Source organism: Ranitomeya variabilis, chromosome 5 (genome assembly GCF_051348905.1).
Source record: "Ranitomeya variabilis isolate aRanVar5 chromosome 5, aRanVar5.hap1, whole genome shotgun sequence".
NCBI lineage: Eukaryota > Metazoa > Chordata > Amphibia > Anura > Dendrobatidae > Ranitomeya > Ranitomeya variabilis.
In genome coordinates, this window is record NC_135236.1 from 100,130,088 (window position 1) to 100,145,919 (window position 15,832).

Below are 15,832 nucleotides of genomic sequence, written 5' to 3' on the forward strand. Positions count from 1 at the left end.
AATGGCTTGTTCTAATGATCTCACTGACATCAACATGGTCCTTTAATAGGATCACAAAAAGCCATTTCATGAAATTTCTTCCCTCCTAAATATTCTCAATTAACTGTGAGAGACATTATTGAAAAGTGGAAATGATTAGGAAGCACAGCATCTCAGCCTTGAACTGGAGATCACGTGAAGATATAGAGTGGGGTCACAGAGTGCTGAGGTACATAGTGCATAAAGTCACCAAGGCTTTGCTGACTCCATAACTAAAGAATTTCCACCTACAATGACATTAATATTGGCACAAAAACTGTGCTCTTGGAGCTTCATGACATGGGTTTCCATGGCTGAGCAACAGCTTGCAAACCTAATACCACCAAGCTCAATTCTAAGTGTCAAAGTGGTGTAAGAAAAACCGTGACTTTACTTTGGAGGAGTGGAAAATGTGTTCTATGGAGTTCAGAATTGCTTGTCTCCATCTGGTTGTCGGGAGGACCAGTCTAAGTTTGTAAAATGGCAGGAGAATGTTACCTGCTTGACTCTATTGTGCCAGCTGTAAAGTTTGGTGGAGGATGGGTAATGCTATGGGCTTGTTTTTCAGCAGTCGGCCTAGGCCTCTTATGTCCAATAAAGGAAAAACATTTAGCATGCAAAACATTTTCGACAATTGTAGCTCCCAACTTGGGTGAAGTTTGGGGAAGGCCCTTTTCTGTTCCAGCATGACTGTGCCCGATGCACAAACTAAGGTCTATAAAGGCATAGTTGGGTGAGTTTGATGTGGTGGAACATGACTGGTCACACATAGCCATTGCATCTTCCTCATTGATCACCTTTTTCATGAACTAAAATTGAGATTGTGAGCCTGACCCTCCTGTCCAACTTCAGTGTCTGACCTCATAATGCTCTTTTGGATGAATGGGTAAAAATTCCAGCAAAAACCTCCACAATAATGTATAAAGCCTTCTTCCCTAAAAGAGTGGAAGCTGGCTGACGTGCAAAGGGATGGAATTTCATATTAATCCCTGTGGATTTAGAATGGGATGACCTGTAGGTATAATGTGTAGGTGTCCAAATACTTTTGTTCATGTAGTGTAGCATTAATACATTTTCTAAATATTTCCGTAAAATGAAAACTGAGAGAAAGTTTCATGGCGGGTAAAGTTTGGTACAATGCTTGCATACTATTTACTGTTCACATCTGATCAAGTCAAAAGCTTTTTGTAGTTCATAAGTCTTTAAGGGTACAGTATAGTACAATAAAAACAAGCACATAAGACTGCTATGCAGCCCATGGAGAGGAGGTCTCTATTCCGATCCCCCCTTCTACAGAGTATGTTGTAAATCTGGGAACCACTTCTCCACCAGAACTGATCAGAGAAGTCAGAAGGGAAATTGTCTTTTGTAAACCAGATCCAGAAGGGGAACAACATTTTGCGATGGTGACCTTTCTCCTTCATGTATTTCCTATTTCGGCATGGGTTTCATCCTGTTTTGTTGATTGACTTTCTATACAATTTATCATATGATAATTGCATGTGAGATTTTGATTTTCATTACATGCTATACTTACTGTACAAATGCATGTGAGGTTCAGAGAGCATGTTTTGATCAAATTGTGTGAGCACATCTGCCTGGACACAGCAGAAATAACAGTCTGCTGCTGCACAGTTTTTTGTAATTTTGATTGTTTATTTTCATTATACAATTTAGGGATTAAGGCTAACTCCATTTTAGCAGAATAGCTGATTGCTACAGAGAGGTAAATCTGTTTACTGTAGGGTCCCATCTGAAGAGGTTGCCTTATGAGGCAGATCGGCTCATCCAGTAAGTAGTGTGCTGGGAAGGTAGATCGAATATTCTGGTCAAGTTTTCCGATGTTCTCCTAAATTGTGTCTTATTTTTTGTCTCTTAATATTTTACTCTCTGTAGGGTTCAATTTTTTTATCAAGAAGCACAGTAAGCGAGGTCTCCTGTAGCCCAGATGATGCAGGAAAATTTGTCTTTGAGGTTATTCCAGGTAAGTTGCAGTAAGTCTGTAGCACTTTAAGAATGAAAATAATATGTTGTTTCTCTTGAAGCTACTTATACTGTATACATCAGGGTATCATATTAGGGGTGATTAGGATTCTGGTAGGCACCAGCATAATGCTCAGTTGTCCTTACTTGCTACTTATGATAGGAGACAAAGCTATAGTTGTGGTTGCCATTTAGGAGCTAACGAAGACAGTAGAAGGCCTCTGTGCAGACCTACTTTTGGACTCTCCAGAATCCTAGAGCAGCCCCATTATTTCTCTAATAATTTATTCACTAGAGAATGTGAATGATGAAATTCAATAACTCAGTCCCTTAGATACAATCTAATAGATATTAGGATACATCTACATACTTTTAAGGTATTTGGCCCCATTACCCACTGCAGCTACACACGTTCCAGATACTGTATACAGTACATGTCCACCTCTGCCACACTTGCATTGGGATAACATTCATATGTATAACCCTACTGAAATTTGGTCAATGGCGTTATTCATATATCATCAAAGATAAAAGGAATAGCAGCACTCACCCGATCCTTGTTCAAATCGTGATTTTAATCCATTACAAAGACAACATAGTTACATGTGGAGGTGCAGCTTCTGATAGACCCGTAGAAGAGCCAGGAAGGCGCGAAACGGCCATAGTCAGTCAGGTCTTCTATTTCACCTGAAAAACTCCCCTGACACCTGCACCTCCACATGTAACTATGCTGTCTTTGTAATGGATTAAAATCACGATTTGAACAAGTATTGAGTGAGTGCTGCTATTCTTTTTATGTTTGATGTTAACCCATTACTTGCCAAATTAGCAATTTTCATTTTTTTTTTTTTTTTAATGACAGATTTTTAATGATTTGGGTCCTAATGAATCAGAAACATAATTTGCAAAATTTTTACAAGTACGGATTTTTCAGAAAAGGGCGTCCCAATATTCAATTAAAAATGACAATGACATGATTTCCTATTTTGAAAACATTCATTTTACAAACACAACACAAAAAATTGGACCTAATTATAAAAATTATAAAATCTTAGTTGATAGAAGCTAAAGATTAGGCGTCCCAAAAAAAGGACATTGGTAGATAATGGGTTAATTTCATTCATTCATTCATGCGATTGCATAACCCTGGAGAGATCCTGTAAGGAGGTTCAAGAGGAGTAGGTTGTGTTAACACACTAATGCCGTAATTCAGGGGTGGGGAACCTCCGGCCCACGGGCCATTCACGGCCCTCGATAACCTTTTATCCGGCCCTTGGGCAGGTTCCAACAGACCGTGATGCTTTGGCTGACAGCTGTATTTTGACAGCCTTGAACCCATTAATTTCTTCTTGCTTTTCCAGCACGCGCACGCAGTGTTCACTACAGAATGCTGAGCTGCGGCAATGAAAGATTACATACTGACACCAGTGTCAGCATGAGGACGTACTTTGTGAGCAGAGTTAGCGCATGATTTGTACGGCCCCAAAGGATTTTATAAATATCCAAATGGCCCTTGAAAGAAATAAGGTTCCCCACTTGTGAAATAACTTTCTAATTTCCGTGGCGGAGTTATTCATATATTGTTTTTTTTTTTTTCTCTGTCCCTATTTGTATATCTTCATTTCTGAACATTCTTCATGGTTCATTGGAATTTATATTAGGGTATTTTCACACTGAGTTTTTTCTTCATGGTGTTCAAGAGAAATTCCCTCCAGGAGCTCCTGTGTCTTTTTGTTTTTGAGGTTTTAAGAACTGATGCTGTTTTTGAGGAGTATTTGACATGGTCTTGAAAAGTTTTTTTGTTGCCTTTTTTCATATGTATTTTTGGAGCTTTTTGATTTAACAGTCTCAAGTAGGGTTGAGCGAAACGGGTCGATCATTTTCAAAAGTCGCCGACTTTTGGCTAAGTCGGCGTCTCATGAAACCCGATCCGACCCCTGTGCTTGTCGGCCATGCGGTACGCGACTTTCGCGCCAAAGTCGCGTTTCAATGACGCGAAAAGCGCCATTTCTCAGCCAATGAAGGTGAACGCAGAGTGTGGGCAGCGTGATGACATAGATCCTGGTCCCCACCATCTTAGAGAAGGGCATTGCAGTGATTGGCTTGCTGTCTGCGGCGTCACAGGGGCTATAAAGGGGCGTTCCCGCCGACCGCCATCTTACTGCTGCTGATCTGAGCTTAGGGACAGGTTGCTGCCGCTTCATCAGAAGCAGGGAGAGCGTTAGGCAGGGTCCACTAACCACCAAACCGCTTGTGCTGCAGCGATTTCCACTGTCCAACACCACCTTCGGTGTGCAGGAACAGTGGAAGCTATTTTTTTTTTTTTTTCCCCTCAGCGCTGTAGCTCATTGGGCTGCCCTAGAAGGCTCCGTGATAGCTGTATTGCTGTGTGTACGCCACTGTGGAAACCAACTGCTTTTTTCAAAGCACATATCCTCTTGTTCCTTCCTTTCTGCACAGCTATCTTTTTTGTTTGTCCACACTTTTTATTTAATTTGTGCATCAGTCCACTCCTATTGCTGCCTGCCATACCTGGCTTACATTACTGCAGGGAGATAGTAATTGTAGGACAGTTTTTTTTTTTTTTTTGTTTTTTTTTTGTGGGAGATTAAGATTGGCATTTCTGCTACAGTGCCATCCCTGTGTGTGCCATCTCTCACTGAGTGGGCCATAGAAAGCCTATTTATTTTTTCCGTGATTTGTGTTCTAAAATCTACCTCAACACAGAAACACTACATCAATCAGTGGGAGAAAAATATTGGCCTCAGTCAGGGCTTGTGTGCCACTGCTGTGTGTGCGCTATCTCTCATTCAGTGGGCTATAGCAAGCCTATATTTTTTTTTTTTTTTTTTTTTTAATATTATTTGGTTTCAAAAGTCTCCCTGAAAAAAAAAAAAAACCTAAAAAAACAGTGGGAGAGTAATATTGCCCTTTCAGCTTGTGTGCCAGTCTTGACTCCTGGGTGTGCCACCTCTCTCCCTCTCATTCAGTGGGCCATAGAAAGCCTATTTATTTTTTTTTTTAAATATTATTGGGTTTCTAAAGTCTCCCTGAAAAAAACAAAAAATACATAAAAAAACAGTGGGAGAGTAATATTGCCCTTTCAGCTTGTGTGCCAGTCTTGACTCCTGGGTGTGCCACCTCTCTCCCTTTCATTCAGTGGGCCATAGAAAGCCTATTTATTTTTTTTTTTAAATATTATTGGGTTTCTAAAGTCTCCCTGAAAAAACAAAAAAAACCTAAAAAAACAGTGGGAGAGTAATATTGCCCTTTCAGCTTGTGTGCCAGTCTTGACTCCTGGGTGTGCCACCTCTCTCCCTCTCATTCAGTGGGCCATAGAAAGCCTATTTATTTTTTTTTTTAAATATTATTGGGTTTCTAAAGTCTCCCTGAAAAAAACAAAAAATACATAAAAAAACAGTGGGAGAGTAATATTGCCCTTTCAGCTTGTGTGCCAGTCTTGACTCCTGGGTGTGCCACCTCTCTCCCTCTCATTCAGTGGGCCATAGAAAGCCTTTTTTTTTTTTGGTTTTTTTAATATTATTTGGTTTCTAAAGTCTCCCTGAAAAAAACAAAAAAAACATAAAAAACAGTGGGAGAGTAATATTGCCCTTTCAGCTTGTGCGCCAGTCTTGACTCCTGGTTGTGCCACCTCTCTCTCTCTAATTGTGGGCCATAGAAAGCCTTTTTTTTTTTTTTTAAATATTATTGGGTTTCTAAAGTCTCCCTGAAAAAACAAAAAATACATAAAAAAACAGTGGGAGAGTAATATTGCCCTTTCAGCTTGTGTGCCAGTCTTGACTCCTGGGTGTGCCACCTCTCTCCCTTTCATTCAGTGGGCCATAGAAAGCCTATTTATTTTTTCCGTGATTTGTGTTCTAAATTCTACCTCAACACAAAAACACTACATCAATCAGTGGGAGAAAAATATTGGCCTCAGTCAGGGCTTGTGTGCCACTGCTGTGTGTGCTATCTCTCATTCAGTGGGCTATAGCAAGCCTATTTTTTTTTTTTTTTTTTTTTTTTTAATATTATTTGGTTTCTAAAGTCTCCCTGAAAAAAAAAAAAAACCTAAAAAAACAGTGGGAGAGTAATATTGCCCTTTCAGCTTGTGTGCCAGTCTTGACTCCTGGGTGTGCCACCTCTCTCCCTCTCATTCAGTGGGCCATAGAAAGCCTATTTATTTTTTTTTTTAAATATTATTGGGTTTCTAAAGTCTCCCTGAAAAAACAAAAAATACATAAAAAAACAGTGGGAGAGTAATATTGCCCTTTCAGCTTGTGTGCCAGTCTTGACTCCTGGGTGTGCCACCTCTCTCCCTTTCATTCAGTGGGCCATAGAAAGCCTATTTTTTTTTTTTTTTTAATATTATTTGGTTTCTAATTCTCCCTGAAAAAAAAAAAAAAACCTAAAAAAACAGTGGGAGAGTAATATTGCCCTTTCAGCTTGTGTGCCAGTCTTGACTCCTGGGTGTGTCACCTCTCTCCCTCTCATTCAGTGGGCCATAGAAAGCCTATTTATTTTTTTTTTTAAATATTATTGGGTTTCTAAAGTCTCCCTGAAAAAACAAAAAATACATAAAAAAACAGTGGGAGAGTAATATTGCCCTTTCAGCTTGTGTGCCAGTCTTGACTCCTGGGTGTGCCACCTCTCTCCCTCTCATTCAGTGGGCCATAGAAAGCCTTTTTTTTTTTTGGTTTTTTTAATATTATTTGGTTTCTAAAGTCTCCCTGAAAAAAACAAAAAAAACATAAAAAACAGTGGGAGAGTAATATTGCCCTTTCAGCTTGTGCGCCAGTCTTGACTCCTGGTTGTGCCACCTCTCTCTCTCTAATTGTGGGCCATAGAAAGCCTTTTTTTTTTTTTTTTTTAATATTATTTGGTTTCTAAAGTCTCCCTGAGAAAAAAAAATAAATAAATTAGGTGGGAGATTAATATTGACATTAGTGCTTGAGTGACAGTCCTGCGTGTGTGTCATCTCTGTGATTTTGTGCCACAGAAAACAGAGTGTGTAACATTGTGCCTGATTTTCCTTGTGGTCTCACCAACCTGTTAAGGGATATTGAAATCATACTGAAGTTATAGCTCACCGTGTAAGTTGTTTGATAGCAACAAATAAAGTTACTTTGGTTAAGATTTTAAAACAATGAGGAAGTCTGGTGCAAGAGGTCGTCGTGGGCGTTCATTGTCAGCTGGTAATGATGGTAGTGGTAGTGGAGCATCAGGTGGTCGTGGGGATAAAAATATTCCACCTAAGTCTGGAGCTGTGGAGCCAGTTTCGTCGTCAGGCTACACAAGGCCTCGAACGCTCTCTTTTCTGGGAGTAGGAAAACCGCTTTTAAAGGCGGAGCAGCAACAGCAAGTTTTGGCTTACATTGCAGACTCAGCCTCTAGCTCTTTTGCCTCCTCTTCCGAAACTGGTAAATGTAAAAGCAGCGCGTCGCTTGTGGATGTTCACGGTCAGGGACAAGTCGCTTCCTTGTCCTCCTCAGCAAAAACTACAACAAGAGAGAAGGATGCAGCAGGCGACACAACGGGTCACTCCATGGAGCTCTTTACACATACCGTCCCTGGCTTAGAAAGTGAAACATTTAACAGGCCATGCCCATTACAAGTATATTCTGACATGGAGTGCACTGATGCACAGCCACAGCCAGAGTACTATGCTGCTCCTTTGACTCAGACCACCACATTGCCCTCTCAGGGTACAGATCCACAATCAGACCCTGATGAGACTATGTTGCCCCGCCACGAACGCTATACCACCGACCGACACAGTGACACAGACGAAGTTGCACACGAGCTCGAAGAGGAGGTAATAGATGACCCAGTTATTGACCCCGATTGGCAGCCATTGGGGGAACAGGGTGCAGGCGGCAGTAGTTCAGAAGCGGAGGTGGAGGAGGGGCCGCAGCAGGCATCAACATCGCAACAGGTTCCATCTGCCGGGCCCGTATCTGGACCAAAACGCGTGTCAAAGCCAAAACCTGTTGGAGCACAGCGTTGCCATCCGGTTAAAGCTCAGTCTGCAATCCCTGAAAAGGGATCAGAGTCTAGGAAGAGTGCAGTCTGGCATTTTTTTAAACAACATCCAACTGATCAGCGCAAAGTCATCTGTCAAAAATGTTCAACTAGCTTAAGCAGAGGTCAGAATCTGAAAAGTCTAAATACTAGTTGCATGCATAGACACTTAACCACCATGCATTCTCAAGCCTGGACTAACTACCAAACGTCCCTCAAGGTTGTAGCACCCTCGGCCAATGAAGCTAGTCAGCAACGCAACATCCCTTCCGTCACTGTAAGGCCACCATTTTCCGCACCACCGGCAGTATCTGTGCAGGTTTCTTTGCCAGCCAAAAGCAGTCAGGGTCAGGGAATCACCAGTTTTGTAGGAGGAAATATTGCATGTAGGGCACCGGCGGAAACAATACCGTCTCCAACCGTCTCTCAGTCTGCCATGTCCACCGGCACACCCGAAAGTTCCACGATCTACAGCTCTCCAGTCCAGCTCACCCTACATGAGACTCTGGTTAGAAAAAGGAAGTACTTATCCTCGCATCCGCGTACACAGGGTTTTAACGCCCACATAGCTAGACTAATCTCGTTAGAGATGATGCCCTACCGGTTAGTTGAAAGCGAAGCTTTCAAAGCCCTGATGGAGTACGCTGAACCACGATACGAGCTACCCAGTCGACACTTTTTTTCCAGAAAAGCCATCCCAGCCCTGCACCAGCATGTTAAACAGCGCATCGTCCATGCACTCAGGCAATCTGTGAGTACAAAGGTGCACCTGACTACAGATGCATGGACCAGTAGGCATGGCCAGGGACGTTATGTGTCCATCACGGCACACTGGGTGAATGTGGTGGATGCAGGGTCCACAGGCGACATCAATTTAGGGACAGTTGTGCCTAGCCCACGGTCTAGGAAACAGTTGGCTGTAGGCGTTCGCACCCCCTCCTCCTCCTCCTCGTCCTCCTGCAGAAGCTACAGCTCTTCCACAGAACGCAGTCGGCCAACCACTCCATCGGCAGATGACACTGTTGCACACCAGTTGTCCCATTATGGGCCAGCTACTGCCAAGCGTCAGCAGGCTGTATTGGCTATGAAGTGTTTGGGCGACAACAGACACACCGCGGAAGTTCTGTCCGAGTTCTTGCAACAAGAAACGCAGTCGTGGCTGGGCACAGTAGATCTTGAGGCAGGCAAGGTAGTGAGTGATAACGGAAGGAATTTCATGGCTGCCATCTCCCTTTCCCAACTGAAACACATTCCTTGCCTGGCTCACACCTTAAACCTGGTGGTGCAGTGCTTATTGAAAACTTATCCTGGGTTCTCCGACCTGCTCCTCAAAGTGCGTGCACTTTGCTCACATATCCGACGTTCGCCTGTACACGCCAGCCGTATGCAGACCTATCAGCGGTCTTTGAACCTTCCCCAGCATCGCCTAATCATAGACGTTGCAACAAGGTGGAACTCAACACTGCACATGCTTCAGAGACTGTGCGAACAGAGGCGTGCTGTTATTTATTTGTGGGAGGATACACGGGCAGGCAGTAGGATGGCAGACATGGAGTTGTCAGGTGTGCAGTGGTCGAAGATACAAGACATGTGTCAAGTCCTTCAGTGTTTTGAGGAATGCACACGGCTGGTTAGTGCAGACAACGCCGTAATAAGCATGAGCATCCCCCTAATGCGTCTGCTGATGCAAAGTTTGACGCACATAAAGGAGCAGGCGTCTGCACCAGAGGAAGAGGGAAGCCTTGATGACAGTCAGCCATTGTCTGGTCAGGGCAGTGTACAGGACGAGGTAGCGGGCGAAGAGGAGGTGGAGGACGAGGAGGATGATGGGGATGAGTATATTTTTAATGCGGAAACTTTCACGGGGGCACAGGAAATTGGTTGCGTGTCACGGCCGGGTTCTGGTTTTTTGAGGGACACAAGTGACGTAGATTTGCCTGCAACTGCCCCTCAACCAATCACAACCGGAGATTTGACAAGTGGAACTTTGGCCCACATGGCGGATTATGCCTTACGTATCCTACAAAGGGACACACGCATTACGAAAATGATGAACGATGACGATTACTGGTTGGCCTGCCTCCTTGATCCACGCTATAAAGGCAAATTGCAAAATATTATGCCACATGAGAACTTGGAACTAATATTAGCAACCAAACAATCAACTCTTGTTGACCGTTTGCTTCAGGCATTCCCAGCACACAGCGCACGTGATCGTTCTCACACGAGCTCCAGGGGGCAGCAGACTAGGAGTGTTAGGGGTGCACACATCAGAAGTGGCGTTGGACAGAGGGGTTTTCTGACCAGGTTGTGGAGTGATTTTGCTATGACCGCAGACAGGACAGGTACTGCTGCATCAATTGAAAGTGACAGGAGACAACATTTGTCCAGTATGGTTACTAACTATTTTTCATCCCTTATCGATGTTCTCCCTCAACCGTCATTCCCATTTGATTACTGGGCCTCCAAATTAGACACCTGGCCAGAATTGGCAGAATATGCATTGCAGGAGCTTGCTTGCCCGGCAGCAAGTGTCCTATCAGAAAGAGTATTCAGTGCTGCAGGGTCAATATTAACCGAAAAAAGGACTCGTCTGGCTACCCAAAATGTTGACGATCTAACATTCATTAAAATGAACCACAACTGGATTTCAAAATCTTTTGCCCCACCTTGCCCGGCCGACACCTAGCTTTCCTATGAAAAGCTCTTGCCTGTGAATTACTTTTCTAATGTCTAATTTGCTGCTGCAGATTGTACAGCATACGACATGTTTACACCTCCCTAAATGGCCAAACTCCCCACACGGGGCCGTGGTATCGCGACTTGGCGCAAGCACCCGTGAGACTGCTGTTTGTCTGAAGAGGTGGGTGTGCTCGCTTTTGGTTGACGGCATTGCTACTGGGTCCCTCATAGTACAATGTAGTGTCTCTGGCGGTGGTGGTGCGCACCCAACGTCAGACACACCGTTGTAACATGAGTGGCCCTGGGGCGGTCCCGCCGGCCTCAAGAGAGTTCCCCCCTACCCCAGCTCAAACTGGGCTCTACTACGTGCAAAATTATGTCGCACAGCTCCACCAATCTTTAGTCTATTCGCTGACATCATTCAATGTCTGGCACTGACAATACAAATTTGTAGACATCTATGATGCAACTTAAAGTAGTCTGTGTCTGTGTCCTATATTGGCACCATTAAATAGTTACTGCCAAATTACTATGTCAGAAACACAGCAGATGAGCCCACCCCTGTACCTAAGTATGCCATCTTTTTTTTTGTTTTGGTTGTTTTGCGAGACATTAACATCTATTTATATTTTGGGAGTACTGGGACAGACACTCCTTGCACTACTCCTCCACTCAGCACCAAGCTGCCTGCCCGTGTATCCATGTAACCGCTGTAAAACTGCCATGAGCCTATTGTTTGTTATTTTAGGCCTTTGATAGCCTGTCTGCGGTCCCTACTCCTCCACTGACCACCAAGCTGCCTGCCCGTGTATCCATGTAACCGCTGTAAAACTGCCATGAGCCTATTGTTTGTTATTTTAGGCCTTTGAAGCCTTTCTGCGCTCCCTCCTTCCACTAGTCCTCCACTGACCAGACCACTGCTGCCCGTGTACCCCTGGAACCAATTTTAAAGTGCCTACAGCCAGCCCATTTTATTGTGTTAGGCCTTCGAAGCCTGTCTGCGGTCCCTCCTTCCACTAGGCCTCCACTGACCAGACCACTGCTGCCCGTGTACCCCTGGAACCAATTTTAAAGTGCCTACAGCCAGCCCATTTTATTGTGTTAGGCCTTCGAAGCCTGTCTGCGGTCCATACTTCCACTAGTCCTCCACTGACCAGACCACTGCTGCCCGTGTACCCCTGGAACCAATTTTAAAGTGCCTACAGCCAGCCCATTTTATTGTGTTAGGCCTTCGAAGCCTGTCTGCGGTCCATACTTCCACTAGGCCTCCACTGACCAGACCACTGCTGCCCGTGTACCCCTGGAACCAATTTTAAAGTGCCTACAGCCAGCCCATTTTATTGTGTTAGGCCTTCGAAGCCTGTCTGCGGTCCCTCCTTCCACTAGGCCTCCACTGACCAGACCACTGCTGCCCGTGTACCCCTGGAACCAATTTTAAAGTGCCTACAGCCAGCCCATTTTATTGTGTTAGGCCTTCGAAGCCTGTCTGCGGTCCATACTTTAAATACTCCTCCACTCAGCACCAAGCTGCCTGCCCGTGTATCCATGTAACCGCTGTAAAACTGCCATGAGCCTATTGTTTGTTATGTTAGGCCTTTGATAGCCTGTCTGCGGTCCCTACTTTAAATACTCCTCCACTCACCACCACCAAGCTGCCTGCCCGTGTATCCATGTAACCGCTGTGAAACTGCCATGAGCCTATTGTTTTTTTATGTTAGGCCTTTGATAGCCTGTCTGCGGTCCCTACTTTAAATACTCCTCCACTCACCACCACCAAGCTGCCTGCCCGTGTATCCATGTAACCGCTGTAAAACTGCCATGAGCCTATTGTTTGTTATGTTAGGCCTTTGAAGCCTTTCTGCGCTCCCTCCTTCCACTAGTCCTCCACTGACCAGACCACTGCTGCCCGTGTACCCCTGGAACCAATTTTAAAGTGCCTACAGCCAGCCCATTTTATTGTGTTAGGCCTTCGAAGCCTGTCTGCGGTCCCTCCTTCCACTAGGCCTCCACTGACCAGACCACTGCTGCCCGTGTACCCCTGGAACCAATTTTAAAGTGCCTACAGCCAGCCCATTTTATTGTGTTAGGCCTTCGAAGCCTGTCTGCGGTCCATACTTCCACTAGTCCTCCACTGACCAGACCACTGCTGCCCGTGTACCCCTGGAACCAATTTTAAAGTGCCTACAGCCAGCCCATTTTATTGTGTTAGGCCTTCGAAGCCTGTCTGCGGTCCATACTTCCACTAGGCCTCCACTGACCAGACCACTGCTGCCCGTGTACCCCTGGAACCAATTTTAAAGTGCCTACAGCCAGCCCATTTTATTGTGTTAGGCCTTCGAAGCCTGTCTGCGGTCCATACTTCCACTAGTCCTCCACTGACCAGACCACTGCTGCCCGTGTACCCCTGGAACCAATTTTAAAGTGCCTACAGTCAGCCCATTTTATTGTGTTAGGCCTTCGAAGCCTGTCTGCGGTCCATACTTCCACTAGGCCTCCACTGACCAGACCACTGCTGCCCGTGTACCCCTGGAACCAATTTTAAAGTGCCTACAGCCAGCCCATTTTATTGTGTTAGGCCTTCGAAGCCTGTCTGCGGTCCATACTTCCACTAGTCCTCCACTGACCAGACCACTGCTGCCCGTGTACCCCTGGAACCAATTTTAAAGTGCCTACAGCCAGCCCATTTTATTGTGTTAGGCCTTCGAAGCCTGTCTGCGGTCCATACTTCCACTAGGCCTCCACTGACCAGACCACTGCTGCCCGTGTACCCCTGGAACCAATTTTAAAGTGCCTACAGCCAGCCCATTTTATTGTGTTAGGCCTTCGAAGCCTGTCTGCGGTCCATACTTCCACTAGGCCTCCACTGACCAGACCACTGCTGCCCGTGTACCCCTGGAACCAATTTTAAAGTGCCTACAGCCAGCCCATTTTATTGTGTTAGGCCTTCGAAGCCTGTCTGCGGTCCATACTTTAAATACTCCTCCACTCACCACCAAGCTGCCTGCCCGTGTATCCATGTAACCGCTGTAAAACTGCCATGAGCCTATTGTTTGTTATGTTAGGCCTTTGATAGCCTGTCTGCGGTCCTTACTTTAAATACTCCTCCACTCACCACCTAGCTGCCTGTGTATCCATGTAACCGATGTAAAACTGCCATGACTGCCTACTGTTTGTTATTTTAGGCCTTTGATAGCCTGTCTGCGGCCCCTACTTGCAATACTCCTCCACTGACCACAATGCTGCCTGGAGTGCCTGCCTGTGTATCCATGTAACCGATGTAAAACTGCCATGACTGCCTACTGTTTGTTATTTTAGGCCTTTGATAGCCTGTCTGCGGCCCCTACTTGCAATACTCCTCCACTGAGCACAATGCTGCCTGGAGTGCCTGCCTGTGTATCCATGTAACCGATGTAAAACTGCCATGACTGCCTACTGTTTGTTATTTTAGGCCTTTGATAGCCTGTCTGCAGCCCCTACTTGCAATACTCCTCCACTGACCACACCAATGCTGCCCGTGTACCCCTGGAACCTATTTAAAAGTTCATAGAGCCTAGTTATATATTTTATTTACTATTAATAAGGCCATGATGGACTACGCTGTACCACGCTACAAGCTAACCAGTCGACACTTCTTTTGCGAGAAAAGCCATCCCAACCCTCCACCAGCATGTAGAAGACCGCATTGTCCATGCACTCTGGCAATCTGTGAGTACAAAGGTGCACCTGACAACAGACGCATGGACCTGTAGGCATGGCCACGGAAGATTACGTGTCCATTACGGCGCAATGGGTTAATGTGGTGGATGCATGGTCCACAGGGGACAGCCTACTAAGTCTGTCTGCAGTCCCTAATTCAAATTGTCCTCCACTGTCTAAATCGGAACTTCCACCTTCTGGCTTTCGGCCTATAGTATCAGAAATTAAACTGCATTTGGCCTTCAACTTTGGTTAGGGCCTACTAACGGCTTCTGCCCCTCCCTGGTGTTGCCCTCAACTAAATAAAGCTGAGCTTCAACCTTCCGGCTCTCATTATGTGGTTTTAAAAAAAAAAATGGTGGTTAGGGCCTACTAACGGCTTCTGCCCCTCCCTGGTGTTGTCCTCAACTAAATAAAGCTGAGCTTCAACCTTCCGGCTCTCATTAAGTGGTTTTTAAAAAAAAATGGTGGTTAGGGCCTACTAACGGCTTCTGCCCCTCCCTGGTGTTGTCCTCAACTAAATAAAGCTGAGCTTCAACCTTCCGGCTCTCATTAAGTGGTTTTTAAAAAAAAATGGTGGTTAGGGCCTACTAACGGCTTCTGCCCCTCCCTGGTGTTGTCCTCAACTAAATAAAGCTGAGCTTCAACCTTCCGGCTCTCATTATGTGGTTTTAAAAAAAAAAATGGTGGTTAGGGCCTACTAACGGCTTCTGCCCCTCCCTGGTGTTGTCCTCAACTAAATAAAGCTGAGCTTCAACCTTCCGGCTCTCATTATGTGGTTTTAAAAAAAAAAATGGTGGTTAGGGCCTACTAACGGCTTCTGCCCCTCCCTGGTGTTGTCCTCAACTAAATAAAGCTGAGCTTCAACCTTCCGGCTCTCATTAAGTGGTTTTTAAAAAAAAATGGTGGTTAGGGCCTACTAACGGCTTCTGCCCCTCCCTGGTGTTGTCCTCAACTAAATAAAGCTGAGCTTCAACCTTCCGGCTCTCATTAAGTGGTTTTAAAAAAAAAAAAATTGGTGGTTAGGGCCTACTAACGGCTTCTGCCCCTCCCTGGTGTTGTCCTCAACTAAATAAAGCTGAGCTTCAACCTTCCGGCTCTCATTATGTGGTTTTAAAAAAAAAAATGGTGGTTAGGGCCTACTAACGGCTTCTGCCCCTCCCTGGTGTTGTCCTCAACTAAATAAAGCTGAGCTTCAACCTTCCGGCTCTCATTATGTGGTTTTAAAAAAAAAAAAGGTGGTTAGGGCCTACTAACGGCTTCTGCCCCTCCCTGGTGTTGTCCTCAACTAAATAAAGCTGAGCTTCAACCTTCCGGCTCTCATTATGTGGTTTAAAAAAAAAAAATGGTGGTTAGGGCCTACTAACGGCTTCTGCCCCTCCCTGGTGTTGTCCTCAACTAAATAAAGCTGAGCTTCAACCTTCCGGCTCTC

The 15,832-nt window shown here is 45.1% G+C and overlaps 1 protein-coding gene across 1 annotated transcript in view; it reads left to right on the forward strand.

Annotated features, from left to right (window-relative positions):
• ARHGAP25 (Rho GTPase activating protein 25) overlaps positions 1-15,832 on the forward strand; it is a 180,452-nt gene that overhangs the window by 80,023 nt on the left and 84,597 nt on the right. Inside the window, exon 3 of the mRNA XM_077263045.1 lies at positions 1,915-2,002. Coding sequence (XP_077119160.1) covers positions 1,915-2,002 — 88 coding nt within the window. The remainder of the gene's footprint in view (positions 1-1,914; positions 2,003-15,832) is intronic.